Source organism: Lissotriton helveticus, chromosome 5_1 (assembly GCF_964261635.1).
Source record: "Lissotriton helveticus chromosome 5_1, aLisHel1.1, whole genome shotgun sequence".
Taxonomy (NCBI): Eukaryota; Metazoa; Chordata; class Amphibia; order Caudata; family Salamandridae; genus Lissotriton; species Lissotriton helveticus.
The window spans coordinates 1,686,795,039-1,686,821,949 of NC_136065.1; the positions used below are offsets into that span (position 1 = coordinate 1,686,795,039).

Consider the following 26,911-nt stretch of genomic DNA (forward strand, 5'->3'; position numbering starts at 1 on the left):
GTATTAATTTAGAGAAGTCTCTCTTTGTAGTTGACAATGGGTTAACAACTCTGTCGCCCAGGATATATTCATTGGACAGCATAGTGTTTTTTGCCATACACATCATGGAACCGGACTTGGTCATGTTGCAACATGGTCCATCGCAATTATGTTCTATTATGCTACCAGGCTGGACATTACAAAACCTTCGTTCAGGCTATGTGCCTTGGCATTTAATCAATACGACGTCACTGTTTTCAGACTTTGATCTCACTGATAAACAGATCATATTGGCACAAAGGTGGGCAGACTTTACGGTGCTGAAAAACTGGAAAGATGGCCATTTACGGTAGCAGAGAGCTAATTAATGGATAATACATGGAACAAATACTCTGCCTGTTACAATTTTACATTTTCTGTATTGCCTAAAACACATACCAGCAGGCACATATGAAAGGTTGGGTAAAGAATATATCAAGACATCCTGGGCATTACCATACACACACAGATGTTGGAGTGGCTGGCGTGAAGTGTTTATTAGCGGTTCACACTGTGAAAACGCACCAAGCGGTTCTCTCCTTTGTCGGGGTATTAATTTGCACAGAGGCTGCGATGGTTCCTCTAACAACTAATCTTGTCACCTGCAAGGTTCACCAGCTGCAGTGATTGATCCAATTTTTGGACAACTTTCGAATGGGAGTTACCTCATGTTGAACGATCGCAGCTGCTGTGGCATGTTGCCAAGTATACCCCATTTAGTAACTGTGTCATCCAGGGTCACTTGCTGTTTGCAAGTATTGTTTCCAAAAACCAAGACAGTCAGGGAGTCGCCACTTTGGCCTTCACTTAACATCTTTTCTATACGAATTGATACTCTAAGCAGAATTAAAGCCATTCTTTTGCAAAAAACTGTGCCACTGACCTCTGCCAAAGAGATCTATGATCTACAAGTCGCAGGACTTATGCCGAGATACATGCCCTTTTGAATACAACTGCCCATTACATTTCTCAGAAATGTTAAGTCTTATCTTAAACATGTCTGATACGAGCGGTATTGTAAATGTATTTAAGACAGTATTTTCCGGACTGTTCGCACCTTTTCAAGCAGTCCTAGGAATCCTTCCAAACTTCATGCACTCTGTGTTTGGCGGACTGCCCCTCCTTTGGGACTCGTTGCCGGGATACTATTTTTGCTCCTACTGCTATGATATGGCAAGCCAAATCACCAGCGACACCCAGTTCTTCAGGGAGACAACTCTACTGGCGATGAAGTGTCTGGAGCGCATCGTCCAAATTTTGGGACTACCTTGTCTACGAGAATTCAATACCACATGGTTTCTGTCATTCAGACCAATCTGGCAAGATTGCATCTTACCTGTTCGACGCTCCCTGCTATGTGGAGAAGAATGCGTGCTAGACACCTGTCTGACACTCCCATCAGTCATGCCAACGGATGTTGATACTTTGCTGGACCCGGTAATGGCCCATGCTCTGTGTTGTCCCCAGCGGCTACCAATTCTGATGACGGCATTCATTGAGATCTCACAGACGCAAATTGCAACTGCTGGGGTACGAGAGGAAACAGGCGCACCATCCAATACGAACATTGTTGATGCGACCAATGCTGAAGGCGATGCTTCACATCTATGTGCAGTTAATCTTCTAACTGAGGTAATCCAACTTTCACCTACAATGGTAGATGACTTTTTGTCAACAGACCTAGAAGATCTCATGTTTTCTCCAAGCCCTAACACTGACTTTTGAATTTGGCACACAGTGTACCGAGAGACTTCGAATTTGACCTTCATTTTTCAAAAACAAGGTACTAACTTTGGAACTTTTTCCCATGATTAATTTTTTTGTCTCCAAATTTGTATTTTTTGTTTTTTGGCACAAGTAATCTGCTTAAAGTAGAACTATTCATAGAGAACAAGAATTCTTTGAAAACTTCCAGAGACAATATATGACCTTGTCCACATACAAACAGTTTTATGTAATCTGACATGAAATGGTTTAGGTTTTTTTCTTCTGTATTTACGAGCCGTTTCAAAAATGTATATTTTCATGATTCATTCAGTTAGCATTTCAAATGTCAACTTTGTGCTTAGAATGAAACATTGCTTTAATGTGTACTGCATCAATGCAATAGTTTGTATGCATTTTTTACAATGTGTTTGAAACATGCTTTTAGCACTTCATTTGTAGATATGATTTTGTTATGTTTAACATATTTAGAACTTAGTAACTTCGTACATAAGAGTGGAGCGGTGTTGTGTATCGATTTAGATTCAGTATGCATTTCCCGATTCAGGCCCTTATATAGGTAAATTTCACATTAATCAATCAAATCAATCAATCATATCATTTGTAAAGCGCACTACTCACCCGTGAGGGTCTCAAGGCGCTGGGGTGGGGAATGCTGCTACTGCTCGAAAAGTCAGGTCTTGAGGAGTTTTCTGAAGGTCAGCAGGTCATGGGCCTGCCGTAGGTGGATGGGGAGGGTGTTCCAGGTCTTGGCGGCCAGGTGGGAGAACGATCTGCCCCCTGAGGTCGCTCTTCGGAAGCGGGGGACTGTAGCGAGGGCGAGGTCGGTGGAGCAGAGCTGGCGGGTGGGGGTGAAGAAGCTGAGTCGTCTGTTGAGGTACGTTGGTCCGGTGTTGTGGAGTGCCATGTGTGCGTGGGTGAGAAGGTTATCCTCTTGTTGACTGGGAGCCAGTGCAGGTCTCTCAGGTGGGGTGTGATGTGGCTGCGGCGAGGGATGTCGAGGATCAGGCGTGCAGAGGCGTTCTGGATGCGTTGGAGCCGTCTCAGGAGTTTGGCAGAGGCTCCTGCGTAGAGGCCGTTTCCATAGTCCAACCTGCTGCGGAATTAGGTCCTGGGGGCCTGTTCTTCTTGTTTCAGTGGGGATCCACTTGTAGATCCTACGGAGCATACGGAGGGTGTTGAAGCAGGAGGAGGAGACGGCGTTGACCTGTTTAGTCCTGGAGAGGGTGGAGTCGAGGATGAACCCTAGGTTGCGTGCGTGGTCGGTGGGTGTTGGAGCGGTTCCCAGTGCGGTCGGCCACCAGGAGTCGTCCCAGGCCGAAGAGTTGGATCCGAGGATGAGGACCTCCGTCTTGTCCGAGTTCAGCTTCAGTCGGCTGTTCCTCACCCAATTCAGCAACGGCCTTCATTCCTTCGTGAAGGTTGGTTTTGGCAGTGTGGGGGTCCTTGGTGAGGGAGAGTATCAGCTGGGTGTCATAGGCTTAGGAGAGGATGTTGAGGTCATGCAGATGGGCGACGTGGGCGAGCAGGGCCATGTAGATGTTAAACAGAGTTGGGCTGAGGGATGAGCCCTGGGGTACGCCGCAGATTATCTCAGTGGCTTCGGAGCGGAAGGGGGAAGGCGGACGCTCTGTGTTCTGCCGGAGAGGAAAGAGGTGGTCCAGTCCAGGGCCTTCTCTTGGATCCCAGCGTTGTGGAGGCATATTCGTAGTGTGTGATGACAGACTGTGTCGAAGGCGGCTGACAGGTCCAGGAGGATGAGGGCCGCCGTTTCTCCGTTGTCCAGCAGGGACTTGATGTCATCGGTGGCGGCGATGAGGGCAGTCTCGGTGCTGTGGTTGCTGCGGAACCCGGACTGGGAAGGGTCCATAATGTTGTTCTCCTTGAGGTAGCGGGTCAGTTGTTCTTTGACGGTTTTCTTGATGACCTTTGCCGGGAATGGTAGCAGGGAGATGGGCCGAAAGTTCTTGAGGTCCTTGGGGTCCGCCTTGGGTTTCTTGAGTAAGGCGTTGATCTCGGCGTGCTTCCAGCTCTCCGAGAAGGTTGCGGTCTCGAAGGAGGTGTTGATGACTTTCCGGAGATGGGGGGGCGATGGATGTGCTGGCTTTGTTGAAGATGTGGTGTGGGCATGGATCTGACGGAGATCTGGAGTGGATGGCGTTCATGAACTTGATGGTGTCATCGTCGTTGATGTTGGTCCAGTAGAGCAGGCGGTTGGTGCGGATGGTGGTCGTGGGGGTAGAGGTCTCAATGGTTAACGGGGCGGTCGTGGCGTTGAAACTGTCGTGGATATCTGTGATCTTGCGGTGGAAGAAGGTGGACAGCGAGTCGCACAGGTCTTGGGAGAGTGGGACGTCGTTGGTGTTGGAGCTGGGGTTGGAGATATCCTTCACGATGTTGAAGAGCTCTTTGCTGTTGTGCGTGTTGTTGTCTAGGCAGTCTTTGAAGGAGGCCCTTTTGGCGGATCTGATGAGGTGATTGTGTCTGCGGGTGGCATTCTTGTGGGAGGCATGGCTGTCCGATGTTTGTTCACGGAGCCAATTCTTCTCCAGTTTTTGGCAGGTTTGCTTGGAGGCCCGGAGGTCTTCAGTGAACCAGCTGGCTTTCTTGTTGGTATGATTGTTGGAGGGTTTCTTGATCGGGGCGAGGGTGTTGGCGCAGTCGTTGATCCACCGTCTGAGGTTGCGGGCGGCGGTGTTGGAGTCGGTATGGTCGGCGGGAGGGCTCTGGGCGAGGGTGGTGGTTAGCAAGTCTTCGGTGACTTTGCTCCAGCAGCGGTGAGGCATCTGTTGGGTGCGGTGGTGCGTGGTGGGTTTCTTGAAGGTGAAGTGGATGCAGCGGTGGTCGGTCCAGTGGAGTTCGCTGGTATGGTTGAAGGAGACGTGGGGGCCTGCGGAGAAGATGGGGTCAAGCGTGTGACCGGCGGAGTGGGTGGGTGTTGAGATGAGTTGTCTGAGTCTGAGGTTGGCTAGGTTGTCGATCAGGGTGGTGGAGTTGGTGTCTTCATTGTTCTCGAGGTGGAAGTTCAGGTCCCCGAGGAGGATGTAGTCCGTGGAGGAGAGGGCGTGTGTGCTGACGAAGTTGGCGATGGAGTCGCTGAACTGTGGTCGGGGTCCGGGCGGTCTGTAGAGGAGGGTTCCTCTGAGGGTGGTGTTGGGGTCGGTGTGGATCTGGAAGTGCAGGTGTTTCACGGTGCTGAGGGTGTCGTCGTGTTGGTCGAGACTCAGAGTGTTCCTGTGGACGATGGCTATTCCTCCTCCCGCTCTGTTGGTGCGGTCCTTGCGGATGATCTTGTAGCCTTCCGGGACAGCTAAGGCTATGTCGGGTGCCGAGGCGGGGTTCAGCCAGGTCCCCGTCAGGAAGGCGACGTCTGGGGAGGTTGAGTCGAGTAGGTCCCAGAGTTCAACTGCATGTTTTCGGGCGGAGTGGGTGTTGAGAAGGATGCATCTGAGGTGGTTGGGTTCTTTCCTGGTCGGCAGCATGGTGGGGTGGATGCTTGGGAAGCTGCAGTTCCGGCAGGTGAAAGCTCCGTGGGTGCGCTTTGGGGCGGCCAGGAAGCATGTGTGTGATCGTCCGGTGTTGAGTGCGTGGAGGGTTCTGGCATCGTAGCGGTGTCGGGCGTTGTGGCGTTCGTGGTGTCCAGGGATCCTGGCGCTGGGCGCGGTCCAGGCACGGACAGGCACAGATGGGCTTGCCGTGGGTGCGCCAGCGGAGCGCCCGCTGAGCGCGGCCGCGTAGCGGCTGCCATATGAGGGGATGTGGGAGGGAGGAGCAGCTGGGAGGCACGAGCGGGGCTGCGAATGGGATTGCAGGTGGGCGGGACCGCAGGGACGCAGCGGCGGGAAAAATGGGCGGGGGCCGCGGGAGAACTGGGCACAGGAAGGAAAAACAAGTTTAGGCAAGAAAACAAGTACAGGCACAGAGGAATGAAAACAAGTCTGGGCAAGAAAGCAAGTACAGGCACAGGGGAATAAAAACAAGTCTGGGCAAGAAAGCAAAAACAATGCAGGCAGAGCCGTACAGCAGGGTGGGGAGAGACCTGCCTGCGAGCAGGGTCATTGGTCGCTCCTTTCACCGCTGCGCGGCTTCCATATGAGGGGATGTGGGAGGGAGGAGCAGCTGGGAGGCGGGAGCGGGGCGGCGAATGGGATTGCAAGTGGGCGGGGCCGCAGGGAAACAGCGGCGGGAAAAATGGGCGGGACTGCGGGAGAACTGGGCACAGGAAAGAAAAACAAGTAAAGGCAAGAAAACAAGTACAGGCACAAAGGTATACATTACACTTATATAGGCATAGATATCCAGTCCTTATTTAGGCATAGCCCATGTTACCCATATACAGGCAAGGCTACTTCCATCCGTCCATCTACGTCACAACGAGTTCTCGGAAAACCAGACTCTTAAGCCGTTAGGGACTTCACCTTGCTTGGATATTGAATTCTCCAAGAACTCATTTATTATGCATCAACATCTATTCCTTAGGGGTTCATTCATGACGTTCAAGTGCCAGACTTTACGTTAATACTGGCATTCCTAAACACCTTCAAGGTATAAATATACCTTCACTTGCTATGGCAAAGCACGGTGTGGTTTGGTGCAGTTCGACTAACTACTTGCATGACGCAGCTCGCCACAGCAAGTCCCGAAGGAAGCCAACTCTCCAGCTGACGCACTGACTAGACGCTGTCATCCTCCTGTCGAGAATCCAGCTCCAGTGTTTCTGACTCCCCTTGCGGGGTGTTGGGAAATCGAGGCCCGGGAAAGAGATATCAACCTCTCTCATTCTAAGGTATGGAGCTGATTAGAACCTAGAGAAACCTTCAGCAAATTCTTAGCAAAACTAAAACTTATGCTAAGGCAGCACCTACTTCCCTAGTACTAGACCTAGGTTAGGTACACCGGGGTAGGATTATTTAGAAACAACAGTTGAGTATTTTAGCCTGTGTTATTTATGTATGTATTTTTATATATGTCATAGCAACAGACAATGCTATTACAGTATTAGTTTATATTACTGTTTACGCTGTACACATTATACTTTGCATTCTGTCTAATGATTGTAGCAGTTCATATTTCTTGCATGAGAAATAAGACTGTTCAATAAACCCTTTTATTGAAACGCCCGTCTCACTATTTCTGTGCAACTCTGTAGAAACGAAGCATGATTGACTGAGTGAAATAGTTATCTATTGCTTTCACGACTCTGAAGATATTGTTTCAATTCTAGGGGAAACAAAGTTGTCATGTTTATGCGGTTGTCAGAGACTAATCCCTTCTTGTTTATTCGAGAAAATTTCTAGTGACCTCTGAGTTAGCTGGCACACACAATTAAGTTTAATACACTCGATAGAGACATACTGACCTCAGTCCTATGTCAAATCTATAGTGTATATTATTCCAATGTGCAGAGCCTATTACAGATATAGGAACTACACTACACACCCACACCAAGAAAGCTAGATGGTTCACCACCTAACTTTGAGAGGCTAGATGCACTTGCCGCCGCCTCGAAAAGGCCTGGAGGAACACCAAATCCACAGAGGCCTACAACAACTTCAAAGCTGCCTCCAACGCCATCCACCCACTCATCAGAAAAACGAGGAAAAAAGCGATTGAAGACAGAATCTCCACTCATGCACACAACAGCAAAGAACTCTTCATCATCATCAAGGAGTATGCCCAACCCACCAACGAGTCCACCGACATCCCTCCCTCACAAGACCCCTGCGACAGACTCAGCACCTTTTTCCACCACAAAATCAAGAGCATCTACGACAACTTCGACGAAGACAACTAACACACTGAACCCTCACCAACCACCCCCGAGACCCTGAAGCCAGCGATCGACCACTAGACAGCCCTCACCACCGAAGACACACTGAAGACTATGAAGTCAATCCACTCCAGGGCGCCTCCACGGACCCCTGCCCGCACCACATTTTCAACAGAGCCTTCGTCACAATCGCACCCATGCTCTGAAACACCATCAACCGCCTCATTTCCGGACTTGAAACACACTGATATCAACCCCCTTTTGAAGAAACCATTGGCAGACCCCACCGACCTAAAAAACTACAGACCAATCTCCCCGTTCCCAGCGAAAGTAATTGAGAAAGCCATCAACAGCCAACTCGCCACATTCATCGAAGAGCACAACATCCTCGACTCCTCCCAATCCAGCTTCAGAAAAAAACAGCATGGAAACCGCCCTCCTTGCCGCAACAGACGACATCGGTACCTTACTGGACAAAGGAGAAACAGCAGCCCTCATCCTCCTCGACCTCTCAGTGGTGTCCGACACAGTCTCTCACCACACCCTAATACGCAGACTCCACAACACAGGGATCCAAGAGAAGGCCCTCAACTGGATCCGCTCCTTCCTCTCCGGCAGAACGCAGCAGCCCAGACTTCCCCCTTTAATCTCAGGCCCTACACCTACCGAGTCCCCCAGGGGTCCTACCTCAGCCCTACACTCTTCAACGTCTACATGGCTCCGCTCGCCCCCATCGTCAGAACCTCCAGACTCAACATTGTGTCATACGCAGACGACACCCAACTCATCCTCTCCCTATCCAACAAACCCAACACCGCCAGACACAACTTTCGAGAAGGCATGGAAACCTTCGCCAAATGGATGAAAAACAGCTGCCTACAACTAAACACAAACAAAACAGAAGAACTCATTATGGGCCCAAACCTAGGCGCCTGGAGCGACACCTGGTGGCCCCCCGCCTTTGGAAGCCCGCCCACCCTCACAGACCACGCACGCAACCTGGGAATCCTCCTGGACTCAGAGCTCAAAATTGACCACCAGATCAACCCTGTCTCGTCATCCTGCTTCCACACCCTACGCCTCCTACGTAAAACCTTCAAATGGATCCCCCTTGAACACAGAAAGACCATCACTCACGCCCTGGTCACCAGCAGGCTCGCCTACGGCAATGCACAATGCCGGAATAAACAAAAACTTCACCGCAAGCTACAGAACATCCAAAACACCGCCGCAAGACTGGTCCTCAACCTGCCAAGACACTTCCACATCTCCCTGACACTGCCACATCTCCCAGATCTTGCGCACACTCCACTGGCACCCCATCGAAGCTAGAGTCACCTTCAAGATGCTAACCCACGCTCACAAGGCCCTCCATGACACCGGACCAGCATACCTGAACAGCTGACTCAAACTCCAAGCACCCCAAAGGACCCTACAATCAGCCCAGCTCTCCTATGCCGTGGTCCCCCACACTAAAAAGACCAGATCAGGAGGCAGCTCCTTCTCCTTCAGCATGGTCAGTGCCTCAAACGACCTTCCGCTCCACCTTAGACAGATAACATCGCTCCCCATCTTCGCAAGAAACCTCAAAACCTGGCTCTTCGACAGACCCCCTTCTTGATGGACTGGAACCTGCGAACCCCCCCACCCCAACGCCTAGAGACCCTTACGGGTGAGTAGTCGTGCTTAACAAACAACTGATTTGAATCGATTTGAATATTCTGGACTTGCTGTTCGGGAGGATAGACCCGGCAAGTTGATGGCTTCAGCACGTTGATTGAGAACCCCAGCAAATGCCGGAGGTCGGCTTTGGCCTGAAGGTGGGTGACAATTGCTTGGGGCGAGCCCGCCTTCAACAACCAGTCGTCGAGGTAAGGGAAGATGAGCTGCAACCACTGCCATCACTTTCGTGAACACCCAAGGGGCGCTGGTAAGGCTGAGGGGGAGCACGGCAAACTGAAAAGGCTCCTGGCCTACCATGAATCGCAGGTAACGCCGGTGGCCCGGCAGGACAGGGATGTGAAAATATGAATCCTGCAAGTCCAACGCTACCATCAAGGCTTCAGGACCATGGGCAGCCAAAACATGAGCCAGAGTCAACATCTTGAACTTCTCCTTCCGGAAGAAGCAATTGACGTTCTTGAGGTCCAAGATGGGGCGCAGGCCCCCCTTGTCCTTCTTGGTGACCAGAAAGTAGAGGTAATAACAACCACTTCCGACTTCCTGACCGGGAATGCACTTGATGGCCCCCTTCCTGGCGGAGAAGAGCATAATGATCCCCCGACAGTCGGTGGTACCGAGGTGGCATGGCTGGAGGGGAGGACAGAAAGGGGAGCAAGTAACCTTGGCAGATCATCTGCAGCACCCACTTGTCTGATGTGATTTCGTGCCAGTGGTGGAGGTGGTGACGGACCCTGCTACCTACCGGCGTGGGGTGCTCCCTGAAGCTCGGATCAGGAAGGCATAGAGGTGAAAGCAGAGGGGATGGAGGTGGACTGACCCGCTCTCTGGTTTCCAGACCCACCAATGCAGAATCCACTACTGTGACCGCGCTGAGGCTGGTTCTGCACAGGCTTTGTGGAGGAGCGTGCTTGGGTACCTTTGCCCTGACCACGAAAGGAACTAAACTGAGGCGTGGCAGGGTTCTTGGTGGAAAGACCCAAAGACTTGGCCCGCGAGTCTTTAAAGCACTCCAGGGTATTGTCAGCCTTGTCACCAAAGAGGCAGGAGCCATCCAAGGTCATGTCCATGAGCGAGCCCTGGACATCGGGCCAAAACCCAGTAGACCGCAACCAGGCATGGCGCGGCAACGCCACAGTCGTGAAAATTGCCATGCCCAACGAATCAGCGGTGACCTTCCGCAATCGCTTGGGAAAGGACAGCCTGGACCTCCTCAGGACACTGAGGCAAGACCTCAGCTACCGAATCCCTCACCTCGTGGGAGTAACGGCCCAATAAGCAGGCGGTGTTAACCGACCACAACCCCAAGCTGGCTGAGAAGAACAACCTCTTGTCATATTGGTCCAGTCTCTTAAGAGTCCTTATCCGGCGGAGCCTTGGGAAAGGCACTCTGCGACGTTGAGGCCTGAATGACCAGGCTCTCAGGCATGGGGTGAGTGGTCAAAAAGACAGGATCACCCGGCGCCGGGCAGTGGCGTCTAGCGACGTTCTTATCCACCAGGGCCCCAGAGGCCGGCCGCAACCAGCGCCGGGGCCGGAGCCAGTGGCACTGCACCTTGTGGCGCCGGGGCTGGAGCCGACGGAGCTGGATCCTGTGCCACCGGGCAGGCACCGGTGGTGGTGCCACCGGGCAAACAGGATCTGGCACGGGACCGTGAGGCCCACAGGCGCGCCGGCAGGAGTATGAGGCCTAAAAAGGCAGTCCATGGCAGCAAGAAACTCTTGCATCTCTTCGTGAGTCTTTGACGGACCCGGGTATGGCGGGTAGGCCGCGGGACTCCCAGGCTTCGGAGAAGCCGCAGGGGCTGAGCCCCTGTCCCCTCGTCTGCCTCCGAGGAGTGACGGGGGGACGTCGAAGAGCGAACACGCTTCTTCGACTTCTTATGGCATCACAAACCGGAATCTGAAGGCAAAGTCTTAGAGCAGGAGGAGTGACGCTCCGGCCCCGCGAGAGGTCCCGCGAACGTCCCCTAGACCCAGAGTGGCAGTGAGAGGAGTGCCGGACATCCAGCAACTTCCGGCACCACTCCCGCAAGGCCTTTGGGGACACGGCTCGGTAGTCTCAACAGTCCTGGGAGTCATGGCCGGTCTCCAGGCAGTAAAGGCACACATCGTGGGGGTCCGCCACCGACATGTTACGGCGGCACAACCCACAAGACTTAAAGCCTGGCATCCCTACGTGCACGAGGAGACAAGAGAAGGAGACCAAAGTCTCAAAAAGTAGTCAAAAAATTACTGAGGTACGTGCTCAATCAGAACTGCGCTTTTGGAGCGGAAAAAGAAAGAACTGACGTCAGCGCGCATTGGTGGCGCCTAAGTAGTCTCCGTAACACCATCCCGGAGCTTACGACGCCAGTGACGGACGCGGAGCCACACGACGCCACCTACCGACGTGCAGGGGTACTGCTAAGCAAAAACATTCGGGATCCAGTCTGACGCCTAAGGAATATTCCAAGGTAAGGAATCTATCACTAACGTGTCTCTTTCAGATATTACTAACATAACTAATCAGACATATGAAACCAAATCCCTACAAGAGTCAGGTGTTTGGGAAACTGTAGGGTCCTGGCTAAAGAAATCAAGTAGTGGACTTGGAAACATAGGTGAGTGGCTAAGATGTACTGTAATGGAGTTCTACAAGCTATTGTAACACCAGTAATGATAATGTTGATTTCTGTAATTTCTTTGTTCTTATTAAATCTAATAAAGTGTGAAGTGAAAGGATCCAATAATGTGAAGGAAAAGAAACAAGAGGATATAAAATCTCGAAAAAGGAAGCGATCAGAGGACTACTTTGAATTAAATGAATATTTAGATCGAACGTTCATACAGAAGAGGCGGGCGGAGAAGGACGCTTGGAGAACTAAAAAGCTTACAACTTCAATGACTAATGATTAGATTAGAAAAGTTATTGTTTTTTTAAATGGTTATTAAAATAATCAGAGGTGGAAACTGTTAAAATAGGTTTTCATAATATGCAAATTTTGAGTGAAAATTACTTTTGTTGTTTTAATGATGCAGTCATAACCGAATAACTCATTAGATTTGCCCTAAAACGTGTTACCTAGGTCATTCAAGAAAAGAAAATAATGCTATTAACAGTTATACCACATTACTAAGTAGAGTGCCATCATATTAAAATAGTTTCTAGTGTTCTGTTCAACAACTTCTGCTCTTTTCCCTCTCCTAATCAGGGTCCCAATACAAAGCCAACCCCCTCACCCCCCACTTTCTGCGAAGCATTGAGTGAAGGACTTCAATCTAATAGTGATATACAACATTATTAGAAAGAGTGTATTGTGTTTGAGACTTTCATAATGTACCCAAAGTATCATTTTCATTGGCTTCTGATGGAGTTAATTGTAGGAGCCACTGTAAGAAATGTTTCATTTGTATTCCACATCTCCTGTGACAAAGTCCATTTTTAAGTAGGCCCTCAATCCATTTCAGGTAATGGAAGTTGCCATCTTCTCAATCTTAGGTAATGAGAATCGACATTTCCCACAATCTATGCACTCACTGTCATGACAAATATTGATGTATAACCGTGAAACGTGTGAAGTAATTTGGCTAATGACAAATAAAAACCTCATGCAATATCAGTTTTGGACAAGTGTTTACTTATCGCCATATCAATGTAAAATAAGAACAAATACAGACATATAACCAAAATAGTGTAGTCTGAATTGAAGTCTTTTTTACTTGATATGTCCCTAAAAAACACCTCGGGTGCAAGCCTTGATCCACAAAATCTACATCACACATTCCAGAACTAATGGTAGGAATTCCAAGCTCTGATAAGATTTAGTAAAAGAGTGCTGCCACAACCATTTGTCAGGAGAGGTCCTTCGCGCGGATTTATGCATGAGATTGTGACAGAGACGGTCTTACCTACTGCCAGTGCATTTCGAAGAGGCTACATCCCACCTGCTATTAATAAAGCCACGTCCCAGAGAAAGGCTGCAACCGCAGTGCTTTTGCGATGCTCAGAGAACACTGCCTTCACGCATCCACCAATAACAATAGCTCTTACAGTCAACAAGGTAAGCAGTGCGTCTCTTCGCCCTAAGAAACTCTAGACCGCAAGTTGCTATACTTCGCATACTCTTAGTGTACAGCATAGAAGAAGGTTTTACAGTGCAAGTTTGTAAACTACATTTTAAACATGCTGGAAAGGTCAATGTTATTCTTGTTGCTTACAACGTGGCTTCTTGCTGATTTTATGATATTCTGTGTAGTTGTTTTAGAACCTAGACTTAAAGATGGTCAGAGTAGTAGTCATTTAGTAGAAGTAGTACAAATCAGAAGCATGAGGCAAGAGTGTATATGGGATAGGTGCACCGAGCTGCTGAGTATCAGATGCATGGGCTACTTACTTGTGTCTGATGTGGTCTGCACATCCTTCACTAATCACTGCTAGGCACATGAGGGCAGCTTTACGCTGATACGGATTCCCACTCAGCAAAGCTGGCTCCATCAGGGGGCTCTGGAGGGAGAAAAGCAAACAGTGCTATGAAAGGTGAGAGAGACCAAAAGATGTGGCAAGCAATAATGGGCGGTAAGGTTAAAAAAGGAGGAAAAAGTTTGATGTGAGAGGCAGATAAAGTAGTACAAAAACAGACGTGCAATGGAAGAGAGGAAGATGTGAGGGGAATCACAGAAGAACTAAATCATGCGAAAATGCAGAAAAGAGGTCATGGAAAAGAGATATGTGGCAGCAAAAACGTGTCTAGAATGTAAGGATGGTGTGTGAGGAAAAGAACTGATAGAAGGGAAGAAACTAAACAGGTGGAAAATAATAGCAGGTGGGAGGACAGAGGACGATGGGTAGTATGAGAAATTCATTATGTCACCAATATCAAATTTATTTCTGGTGATTTCCTATTTACTTTTCTGATAAATCTATTCATGAATTTCTTAAAGCTTAATCTTGTGAACAAACACAATTAACTCAACTGTATTCCTAGCTTTACAAAATGTGTATTCTAATTATCACTAACACATTATTTTCAACTCTAATCAAGGACCTGGCACACATACACCTTAAAAAAATGTTAAACTACATTTTTTCACACTGAATATTTAAAATATTTCCTGCCTATATAAAATAACCAAAACTCCTTTAGGTGAACTAAGGTGAGCCTCTTTAAATGCATAAAGAATTGATTGACGGAATCCAGAACAATGTCATACAATCACCTCAGTAGAGAGATCTGGCCCTAAATACATCGTTTTTTTGCTCACCATGCCATTCCAGTTTGTACCCAGCCATTTGAAATTTAGTCTTGACCATGTGCCTAATGGGAACAGTCCAGCCCGAACAGCCCGGACAGGTCCTCCCTGGACTAGAAACAAACATCCTAGGACCAGTTTTGGGGGTTCTTCCCTCATCAGCCAGGATAGCTTGACTCCAGTTGCATGGAGTGCACGGGACCCACGTCTGGGCATGCACGTCCCACTCTGGTAACAAATGCACAAAGAACATTTGATGGACAGAATGCAGAACAATGTCCTACATTTAACAGTATAGAGATCTGGGCGTAAATCATCATTTTTTAGCTCACCATGCCATTCCAGTTTGAACCCAGCCATATGCAAATCAGTCTTGACCCTGTACCCAATGGGATCAGTCCAGCCCGAACTGCCAGGCCTGGTCCTACCTGGGCTGGAAACAAGCATCCGAGGACCGGTTTCGGGGTTTCACCCCTCATCAGCCAGGATAGCCAGTGGCATGGAGAGCACGGGACCCACTGATGGACAGAATGCAGAACCATGTTATACATTCACCCCAGTACAGAGATCTGGACCTAACTCCATAGTTTATTTTTTATTACAGCCTTTCTCAAAGAAAAAAGACAGTAAATGCTGAGAGGAAGGCCACCCTATAAAGGAAAAAAAGATATCGCTATTAGACCTGACATCATTGGCGTGAGTCTCCCTTCCATTTTTGACGGATTGCCTCCTCTGTTTTGACATATTTTCGCTGGTTGTATGTTTTGGGCCCTGCGCCACTGCTAATCAGTGCCACAGTGCAAGTGCTCCCTATATTAAATTGATATACTGATTGGATTCCATGATTGGCTTATTTGATCTACTGTCAGCCCCTAGTACAGTGCACCATGTGTGCCCAGGGCTTGTAGAGCAAATGCTGCTGGTGGGCTTGCAGCACTGGTTGTGCCACCCACCGAAGTAGCTTGTAAAATGTGTCTCAGGCCTGCCATTGCAAGGCCTGTGTGTAGTCTGTGACTACCATGTCGACTTGGCCAAGTGCACCCACTTGCCAGTCCCTAAACCTTCCCTTTGCTTCATATTAGGCGCCCCTATGGTAGGCCCAAGGGCAGGGTGCATTGTAAGTATAAGGTAGGACATGCTCTGATGTGTGTAGCATGTTCTAGTAGTGAATGACAGCCATTTTCGTTTTTCACTATTGAAGGCTACCTGTTCTCATAGACTAGAATGGCAGTGAAGATTGTTACATCCCTACAATCCTAACTGACTCAGGTAACATGGTAGAATTTCGAGTTTAGTATGCCTGAACTCAGAATAATAAAATAAATTTTTTTAGTAAAGTTTATTTTAATATTCTGTGTTTGAAAATACCACTTTTAGAAAGTAGGTATTTGCTTACCTAACCATTTGAGCCCGCCTCTGCTGACTTGTGTATTCCATGTGTGGGTTTGTGTGTGACAGGGATGGGGAAATTCCAGGAGACAGTCTGGGACAGCCCAGTGGTGATTAGGGAGATTTACCTCCAGATGGGAGGGGGAGAGTGCACCTGGGACCTGAATAGGGCTGGGCCTTCCCTCCACAATTCTGGCTCCACCCCCTGTGACTTGTCTGATGTCTCTGCCCTGCACAGTGAAAGGAGAAGGACAATCTTGTCAACAGAGTACTCCAGAGCTGCATCGTCCCTCTACTGTGCTGGCTCTACCTCCTGTGGGGCGTCTGATGTTTCTGCCCTGCACAGTGAAAGGAAGAGAAGAGTCATGTAAACACAGTGCTCAGGAACTGGTTTAAACTAGGCAGAGGCCTCTCTGCCTTCAGAGAACAAAGTATTTCTTGGTATAAATATTGGGACCCAGTCCCACAGACTTTAGATCACTTCTGGAACAAGAAACCTTTCTGCCAAGGAGAAGAACCAAGTAAGCTGCAGGAGTTTGGACTGCCCCTCTGCCAGTGTGCTGTTTGCTGGGTAGGCCTGCAGTGGTTGCTTCATTGCCAAGGGAAAGGAGAAGGAACTTTGTAAGGACTTTCATCTACAGAATATTCTCCAAGGCCTTGAACTGTGCTTGCCTCCTGCTGAAGTCTCAGGGCCAAAAGACTTCACCTCCAGCTCCCTCCTGAATTTCCTTGCTGGGAATTCTGACTCCAGTCACTTGCGTGCCACTGGGAGCTGGAAGCGCGACGCATCGAGAAGAAGCGTGTCGCCGCCGCAGCTGAAATCATCGCAACGCCAGAGAAGCGAGAGTTCGTCGCATCTCCCTGGAAGCGTGTGTTCATCAAAGCTGTCTGCTGTCGCATCGCCGGAGAAGTGCATCGCAGGGCCTGTCGCGGCTCCAAAGTACAGAGTCGTCGCAAGGCTGCCAGGGTGTCATCGCATCGTCATCGCATCGCCGCATCAAGGGCGCCATCTTCTCGCATCGCAACTGGATCATCGCATCGGCATCGCATCAAGACGCCATCTTGCACACTGCAACAGGTCGAGAATCTACGAATCACCTCCGCACCGGTAAGGCTCACGACGAGTCCCCTACTCTGCGCAAGTATTGAGGAAGGACGCAACATTGCCCCGTGTCACGGAACTGACGCATCTCCCCTTTTGCGAGCCTTTTGTTCACTTTGCGTGCCGCATCCAAGAACTTTGTTGAGAACTTTGTTGCATTTACCATCAACCTGAATTAAGAGACTTTTATCTTCTTTTAAGTAACCTTTAGTACAGTATTGTGGATTTTTGTCGTTTGTGGTCTTGTGTTTAAGTCTATATAAAGAATACTTATTTTTATAAAACCTGTGTTGTGTCCATCTGTTGCGTTATCACTGTATTACTGTGTATATTCACAAATGCTTAACACACTGCCCTTGAGATAAGCCTGTGTGCTGCTGCCAAGCTACCAAGGGGGTGAGCAGGGGTTATTAAGGAGAGTAATCCCCTTGTCCTGACTTAGAAGCAAGGGTCCCTATTTGGACAAAGGTGATAACCATTGCCAACTAGAGACCCCCAGATCTAACAATCGCCAATTTAGGGCAGCAACATAGGAAGCTGGCTCTGTATGTACTATACCAAATTAAGGTATAGTGTGCATAGTGCCCAGTGGATCCCCAGCGGTATAGCAGAGGCTAAATTAGATAATCACCAACAGCTCTCTTTGTGGCAGTGTGGTCGAGAAGTTAGGCTTATCACTATAGAGACTGGCTGTGGAAACAGTATATCAAAAAAGTTCAACATTTCTATAAAACATGAATAGAAAATAGAAACAAATGGTAGGAAAATACTCCGGCAAGGGGTGAAATGTTGCACCAAGAATATGGAATAATCAGGCAAGGCCCAAAGGATTGACAAAGCAATTCTAACCAAAAGGTATGCCTAAACCAAGTCAAGATTAAGCGTAAGCCCCAATGGTCCGCTGATTCACTCAATTATGTGAAACAGTGTTCACTAGTATTTGATATCAGTACTCAAAAACACTACAGATCATTCCCAGAGCGGGGAGGATGGGCAGGGTATTAAGCAGTCCGTGGCTAGACTGGGTCTCTACCAGATAGATAATACGTTATTGAAGGTAAGTAACTTGCTCATTTGATCACATCTAGCCGCAGATTCCTTAACTTTTGAATTAAATACCATAGCTATACCTACTCGTAGGAACGTCTGTACTAATCCTACAAAAGTTCTCAAAAAGAACCAGCTGGGCAAAATTTACAAAAGATCAGACGCACATAGGAAATAGATGGAAAAGAGCACGGCTCTATAAAAACTGTGGCAATGACCATAAGCAATGTTAGTAAGAAACAACTCTGCAGGCATGAAAAAAAACAGAGTCTCAAAGGAAACCCTGTCAGAAAACACCTGACAACAGTCAAACAATAGCATTTAACCCCAAAAGGATGAGTAAGTCCTTGAACTATAAGGGCCAAATGCAAAGCAAATGCCACGTAACCCACATTCTCTACATAAGTGAGGAAATATCTAAAGGAAAACGGTCCTGGTCACTCCTGAAAAGAAGGGCTTCTAGAACACATTCCCATTAAACCCAAGATGAACTAACCCATTATCACATGGTCTGGAAGCTTAATCCAAGAACTAAGAAACATGATCATATTCCATTCCTGAAACAGTAACATATTTAAGCCAACTTAACCAAGGTTCACATAACATGTAGTGCCCGTCTAAACAGCGAGATGACAATTAACAGTTGTGAATCTGTCATAAAAATTTAACAATTATGTCCAGCCCTATGGCACCGCGTTCCACACAGAGCCGAACCCTAATTTACAGAAAAGAAAAAGACACAAATCCCAACTCACAATAAGGTTGTTTTTTAAATTCGTTATGTGTACTAGAATAATAACATAGCATATGTAAACATATTTGCAACACCTTACTATATACTCCATATACATACGGAACTGAAAAAACAGCCCATGTAATACCATTCAATACAGCATCAAGAGAGATATTGCACCCTCAATGACTTAGCATCAAGATAATGCTACCTGCCAAAAGGTATCTTAACAGGCCAGTATTACGGAATGAAAATCTACACGAAAATTACACCTTGCCATCAGCAAGCACTTACGACAACACTTGGCCTAGCAGGTCAGACCGAATAAAATAAGCCAAGTATCTGGAAATTACCCAACAAGAAAACCCAGATGGAATAACTCTCCACAAGACATATGAGCCAAGATCTAATTTGACCGTAAGGCAGACAAAGGCCATATAGTTTTTTTTAGTTCTCTGAGCATAATGAAGCATTTGATCATAACCTCACACTATGATCCCTCGAAAGGCTCTAAGGTACAGAAAATAACAAATGGTTTCAAGAGAAATGTTCCCAGGGAGACAGAGAACAACCAAACTCTAGACATGAGATGTAGGTTTATCAATAGTGTCAATACCAAAGGATATAGAAAATCCAGGAAGTCCTTAAAGCAAAGAAGGATCCAACACAAACCTTCTCTGAAAGAACAGAAATCTTTCAAACCTTGTAAGACATGGCCGTAAACAACCCTAAGGTAACTATTCAGATATTACTTCTCAGATAATCTTAGAAGCAGCGCTCAAGAGACAACCATGTTCCAAAATTAAACATAAGCATAAACATCACCTCCAAAAATGGAGGAAATAAAGACTAGAAGTATTCAGAAGAACACACATCAGAAACTCTGAGCTTGCCATTCGTAACGCCTCCAGCAAAAAGGAGCACGCATCCATGGAACTCAACACATGCTAAAGCTGGCATGATCCCCCACCAGGAATCATACCTAAGAATTATGAAACACAATAGCAATCCGTACACCACCTAAAAACAATGAAAAGTGCACTCCGTAGTGAAAATAACTGAGTTGGGCAAAATTAGCAGAAGTGGGAGATTCTGAGTATTCACAAACAAACAAGTATACACGCTGTATACAAGGTCCCTCATTTGGCATAAGAAAAATGCATACCCGCATTCCAAACTGCTTCGAAAGAAGCATGTTAACAGGTAAACTTCCTAACCGGAAGACACATCACCTACAAATGACCTCTTGAGCACGAAGCAAACTATCAAAGGAAAAAAGAAAAAAGAAAAGAATATGCGTCAGTTATCCTTATATCACTTAAACTATCAAAGACAGTATTGAAATAACCAGGTGTCATTAGAAAAAGGGGCATGTCAGTGCACTAATAAAGTGAGGTCCTTTGGGAAAATAAAAATTACAGTATCACCTATACAATTCAAGTATAGGGTCAAAATAAAAGAATAATTAACAGAGAAAGAGTAATTGAAACTTGGTATCACTTCTAGAAGTGTCTCAATGCTGAATCAGCCTAAGCCCTAACAAGATGGCCACCGTCAAAGGGCATATTGACTAAAGTCACCTATACATACAGCCTCTGAAAAACCGGAGGGTCTTAACCCTGACAACATCAAATCAGTAGTATGCATGTCACACATCTGATTATCAGCTTAGCTGCCTGTTGGCCATCTATAATTAAATTCTTAACATCAGATGGATAAGTTACTTACCTGTAATCCTAGTTCTCTTCAAGGGGTATCCTCATCAAAGTCATAAGCACTGAATATTCCCGCCCACGTGCGGGACCCCGGAAACAATATAAAAAATATATATGTAAAAAAACACATATCTCGCTCCACATATATGTACGTACATATATTATTTTTCTCACACCATTGCAGCCCCTAAAATGAGGCTAAACAATGTAAACACATGTACATGTACTGCAATTAGTAAGGAAACAAAAAAACACATTAGGTCAAATATCCCTTGAACTCTTTGCTTTAATGAGTAAAAACACTAAAATCCTGAAAATTGCAAAGAAATAGACATTGTTAGCCCTCAGGCTGCATTGTAAAACAATAGCATAGAAAATGAAACCATTTTCAACAAAAACTGGCACCGTGCCTTTAAGGCAGCCCTGACCCCAGGCTTCCCATCATGGCTCAGGGGTGACAGTTATATCAGTTGTTCTTTGCATAACCCTGAAGACAGGGCTCAACCATAAGATTGTACTAGTACTGAATCTCATTTACCTGGGGAGGTGGGTGGGTTGCTTATGACTTTGATGAGCATACCCCTGGAAGAGAACTAGGATTACAGGTAAGTAACTTATCCTTCTCTTCCAGGGGATCCTCATCAATAGTCATAAGCACTGAATAGAATAGCAAGCCCATCAACCCCCTGTAGGTAAATGAGAAGTACATGACCCAACAAAATCATACCAGCTAAGAAACTCAGCTGCTAAACAGATTCCTCAGGGAGGCCTGGCCCACCTGGGTATCTGCTCTCGTGTCAGAATCTAGACAGTAGTGCCTGGTAAATGTATGGACAGATCTCCAGGTCGCCGCTTTACAAATCTCAGACATTGGCACATTATGCAGGAAAGCCACCGTCGCAGCTTTACCTCTTGTGGGATGCGCTTTAGGGGAAAAACCCAGAGGTTTTTGCGCCAATTGGTAAGCAAGTTTGATACACGAAACGATCCATCTTGAAATGGAACGTTTCGACGCTGCATGCCCAGTTCTGATCGATCCATAGTTGACAAATAAATGATCAGAGTGACGAATAGATTTGGACCTGTCCAGATAGAATTTTAAAACCCTTTTCAGGTCCAAAGAATGTAAAGCCCTCTCAGCTGGAGTAGAGGGATTGGGAAAGAAAGTAGGCAGACAAATCGACTGATTGACACGAAAATCTGATACCACTTTCGGCAAGAAAGAAGGGTGCGTTCTCAGCACCACTATTCAAATGAAATACTGTATACGGTTCATTGGTACAGAGAGCCTGTATCTCGCTCACCCTACGAGCTGACGTAATCGCTACCAAAAAGCCGCTTTCCAGGAAATGTGCTTTAAAGTAGCTTTATGAATGGGCTCAAAAGGAGGGCCCATCAACTTCGATAGCACTAGGTTCAGCTCCCAGGGAGGAGAAGGTGGACGTACTGGAAGGTACACCTTTTTCAGACCCTGCAGGAAAACTTTTACCACTGGCAACTGAAAAAAGGAAGTTTGTGAAGGTGATCGCCTATAAGCTGTTACAGCAGCTAAATGCACCTTAATGGAATTGAACTTCAACCCTGCCTTAGCCAGGTACAACAGGTATGGAAGAACTGTTTCTTCCTGACCCTTCACCGGATTATGCCCATTCTGCATACACCACACATAGAACCGCTTCCACTTGCATGCGTAAGAATGTCTTGTGGAAGGCCGTCGTGCTTCCTTCAGAATGGACATGCAGTCCTGCGGCAGTCCTAGATGGCCGTATTAAATGACCTCAGGAGCAATGCTGCCAAGCTCAGTGACGGAAGATTGGGATGATGAATCCTCCCGTTTATCTTCGATAACAGGTCCTGCATGGAAGCCTCTTGTGAGGAGACACTGACAGGTGAAGTAGGTCCGTGTACCACCATTGCCTCGGCCAGTCGGGGGCACTTGGAGAGGGCCCATGTGCGCTCCCCAGCCTTGTAGAGACGCATCTGTGATTACCGTTTGTGCAGGAGGAGGTTGATGGAAGAGAACTCCCACCTGCATGTTCTGTTTCTTTGTCCATCACAGAATGGAAGCTCGCGCTACCTCTGACAAAGTGATCTGATCGTCCCAGCGAGCTGATTGTTGGTCCCATTTGTCCTCCAGATCCTGCTGAAGAGGACGCATCCGAAGTCTGGCATTCGGTACCAAGAAAATGCATGACGCCATCGACCCTAGGAGGGAGGCTATTTTCCGCACTTTCTGAGTCCTGCTGCGAAGAACTTGCTGGCACTTTAGCGTTATAGAAAACTGTCTCTCCTCCGAAGGAAACACTTTTCCTACTTCGGAGTCTAGCAGAGCTCCTAGTAAGTGAATCTTCTGAGTGGGTTGGGAGACAGACTTACTGTAGTTGACATGTAGGCCTAGTCGCTGACAGAGTTCTATGCAGGTCTGGAATTGATTTCTTATGTTGTCTGGGGAAGGACCTTTCAACAGCCAATCGTCTAGGTATGGGTATACGAAAAAAAACCTTCGGCGTAGAGCTGCCGCCACCACTGCGACACACTTCGTGAACACCCGGGGGGCCGACTTCAACCCAAACGGGAGGACTTTGAACTGGTAGTGGGAGGTCCCCACCCGGAACCAAAGGAATCTCCTGTGATTGAGTCGTATTGGGACATGAAAGTATGCATCTTGAAGGTCCAGCAAACACATCCAATCCCCCTTCCTGAGATGTGGATATATTTTATGAAGCGCCAGCATACGAAACTTTTCTTTTCTGATATGTAGATTGAGTGTTCTCCAGTCCAGAATGGGCCTGTATTCTGCCTTCTGGCCCTTTTTTCTGACCAGAAAATACCTTGAATAGACTCCTTTGCCCCATTGAGCCACTGGCACCTTCTCGACGGCTGATTTTTCGAGGAGTGTCGCTACGTCTTTCTTTAGTAGTTGTAGCTGGTGGCGTGACGTTGGCATCGGAGGAACCGATGGAGGTAGACTATGAATACGAAGACAGTACCCATTCTGCAGCGTAGACAACACCCATAGATCTCTTGTAATGGCCTGCCACTCTGACCTGTGATGTGCAATGCTTCCCCCCACTGGAGTGGACAACGGCGCTGGGGGAAGTAAAGACTCATTGCTTCTGCTGGGGTTTATTGAAGTTGTTGCCTTGGCGCTGATTCCCACCTCCTTTGGAATTGCGCTTGCCTTTATATTGTGATTTTTGTTGGCCTTGCTGGTTCTGACCCTTCTGCCAGTGAGGGGTTTGAACCCTCTGCTTCGAAGAGCCCTTGTTGTCCGAGCGGAACTTCTTCCGTAATTCCTTCTTCTTTTCAAGCCCCACAGCTTTAAGGGTGTCTAACTCCATTTTCATCCGTTGCATCTCTTCATCAGCACTCGCCCCAAAGAGAGAAGCGCCCGAAAAAGGAAGGTTCAGGATTCTGGCTTGAGCCTCAGGTTTTAAGGCTGTCAGGCGCAACCATGAGGATCTCCTCGCTGTGATCCCATGCGCATATCCATGCGCAGCCAGAGTAGCTCCATCTGCTGCAGCCCCTATAATCTGATTGGAGAACTGACTGCCCTCCATCAGAATTTCTTCAAAGTCCTTTCTATCTTCCGGAGGAAGCTTTCCAGAAAACTTCTGAAGCGAGTCCCACAGAGATCTATCGTATCTGCCCAGTAGAGCTTCCACATTGGCGACCTTGAGGAAAGAGGCTGAGGTGTTGCACACTCTTCTACCCCATGAGTCTTGCAACTTGCTGCCCTTATCCGGCGGTACCGTGGATGAGGAGGCCACCGCACTGGATTTTTTAGCCGCCGCAATGATTACTGAATCTGGTGGTGGGTCTGACTTGAGGAACAGAGGATCCTCTTCAGGAGAACGATATTTTTTAAGAATCCTCGCTGGGACAGACTTCACCGTAGCCGGAGTCAGGAAGACCTCATTCACCGGCTCCATGATGCCCGGGACCAACGGCAACAAAGGTTTGGGTGCCGATCTGTGCTGCAGGGTTTCAAAGATTACAGTTGTCTTGACCTGCGGAGCGGTCATAGGCACTCCTAGCTTAAGGGCTCCCCTGCCCAAGAGGTCTTGAAACGAGAAAATATCCTCAGTTGGAGATATTCTCGATGGTGGGCTGTCTGTTAGAGTCGGAGAGTAATTCCTGTAAGAACGGGTTCTCGATGAAGAACGACCTCTGCTCCTGGACCTATATCTTCTCCTAACGGAGCGCACTGTAGAGCACGACCGCTCTCTGGGGCGGGAGACCTGTCTGTCTCGATAATCCCTTAAACGGTGCGCCACTTCCTTGTCCTTGGCCCAGTGGTGAAGAGGTCTGTACCACCTTGGGGAAAGACCAACAGTAGGAGATTTCTGGGTGCGACCTCTCACTGGCGAACGTGCCGGAGGAGGTTGATCTGCTTGCCCATGCTGCGACCTTGTAGGTGAATGCCTGGACCTCTCGCTGTCCGAGGTGATGACTTCTCCATCCGCAGATCTGTCACTGCGAGATGCCGAGGAGGATGAAGACAGGCTCACCCGAGACTGACTGGAGGAAGACCTCGAACGACTTCTTTCGCCTGAGACCCTTTTCCTTTTGGAGGGAGGGTCCACTTGCCTTGGGGACTGTTCCACTTCCGCAGCTGAGGCTGATCTTGGGGACTCATGCTGGGACGCCAGGGCGTGATGCTGATCAGAGGGTTGACTATCCATCTCTTGTACCAACTGCCTCAAAGGAGACCTCCCCTGTGTTCTTGAAGGGGAGACATGCCCTGAATTCGAGCCACGCTGTTCCCTGGAACTCCGCTGGCCAGTCGACGGTGGCTGCTTCGACATCGAACGTCGATGTCGTGTAGATGACTGACGCCCTCTCGACGTCGACCGTGATCTCCTCGACGCCGATCGCCGGTGTCTGGGCGACGGCGGAGGATGCTTCGTCGTCAAGCGCTGATGTCGAATGTTCCCTTGACCTCGAGTGCCGATAACTGTCCCTCGATGTAGAATGTCTCGACGTCGAGCGCTGCTTGTCAGATGTCGTCGGAGGCCGCCTCGACGTCGAACGCCGATGACCAGGCGACGACGGAGGACGCCTCGACGTCGAATGCTGCTGGGCTGACTCCCACAGAGGCTGCCCCGACGTCGAACGCCGTTGACTGGGCGTCGACGTGGGCTGCTTCAACGTCGAACGATGATGACTGATCGTAGACGGAGGATCCCTCGGCGTCGAACGACCACGACTAGTCGTCGACGGAGGCTGTCTCGACGTCGAACGCCGATGGCCAGGTGTCGACGGAGAATGCCTCGACGTCACAGCATGACGATGCAGCTTCGACGCCGGTTGGTTCGCCGTCGAGCTCCTCTGCTCCAACGGCGACCTACTCCTCGACGCTGTATGTAGCGGAGGTACCTTGCCTCTCGACGCTGAAGACGACTTCTTCGTCGCCGTCGACTGCCTCTTCGACGCCGATCCCGGTGCCGAAGGAGAACAAGTCGGGATTCCTCTCGACGTCGACCGCGTCCTGCGACTTTTCTGCTTCTTGGGAGATCTTCCTCTCTCAGAGAGCCCATAAATACGGATTCTCTCTCTGTCTTTGAGAGTTCTGCTAGATAACACCTTACAGTGTTCGCAGGAACTTGAAGAATGAGAGTCTGGCAGGCACAGGATACACACTGGATGAGTGTCAGTCTTGGCCTTCTTCCTTCCACATGAAGGGCAGTTGTCAAAGAGGGAAGGCATTTGACCGAAAAAAACACCTTTTTAAGCCTAAAAAAGGTAGCACTAACACCCTAAGTCCAAAAGACGTCGAGTGAAGGCAAAAACTGTAGATAAACTGGAATATTTTTTGACAGAAAGTCAAAAAGAAAGGGAGCTGTTTCACCAGGGTCCTGACTGAAGGAGTCGGAAAGAACAACTGACCCAACTGTCACCCCTGAGGCATGATGGGAAGCCTGGGGTCAGGGCTGCCCTAAAGGCACGGTGCCAGTTTTTGTTGAAAATGGTTTCATTTTCTATGCTATTGTTTTACAATGCAGCCTGAGGGCTAACAATGTCTATTTCTTTGCAATTTGCAGGATTTATGAGTGTTTTTACTCATTAAAACACAGAGTTCAAGGGATATTTGACCTAATGTGTTTTTTTTTGTTTCCTTACTAATTGCAGTACATGTATTTACATTGTTTAGCCTCATTTTAGGGGCTGCATTGGTGTGAGAAAAATAATATATGTACGTACATATATGTGGAGCGAGATATATGTGTTTTTTTACATATATATTTTTTATATTGTTTCCGGGGTCCCGCACGTGGGCGGGAATATTCAGTGCTTATGACTTTGATGAGGATCCCCTGGAAGAGAACAGAGGTTATCCAGAAGCTATGGCAACACAGCCTGCAATGTATCCCAAAAAGTGTGGGAAAAACGCCCAAGAATTCAAGACGTGTTAGTGGACCTTAATGCAGAACAAGCAGAAGCAAAGATGTGTCTGCCACTTGCATCTTGACTCCTGGAGTCTTTATTCATTGGAGTCT

General features: G+C 48.1%; 1 protein-coding gene across 2 annotated transcripts in view; it reads right to left on the minus strand.

The window, feature by feature from the left end:
- Positions 1-26,911, minus strand: part of IPO4 (importin 4) — a 2,629,293-nt gene that overhangs the window by 1,465,271 nt on the left and 1,137,111 nt on the right. For both annotated transcript variants that reach the window (XM_078644926.1, XM_078644927.1), the window contains exon 12: positions 13,570-13,679. In XM_078644926.1, the coding sequence (XP_078501052.1) occupies positions 13,570-13,679 (110 nt within the window). The remainder of the gene's footprint in view (positions 1-13,569; positions 13,680-26,911) is intronic.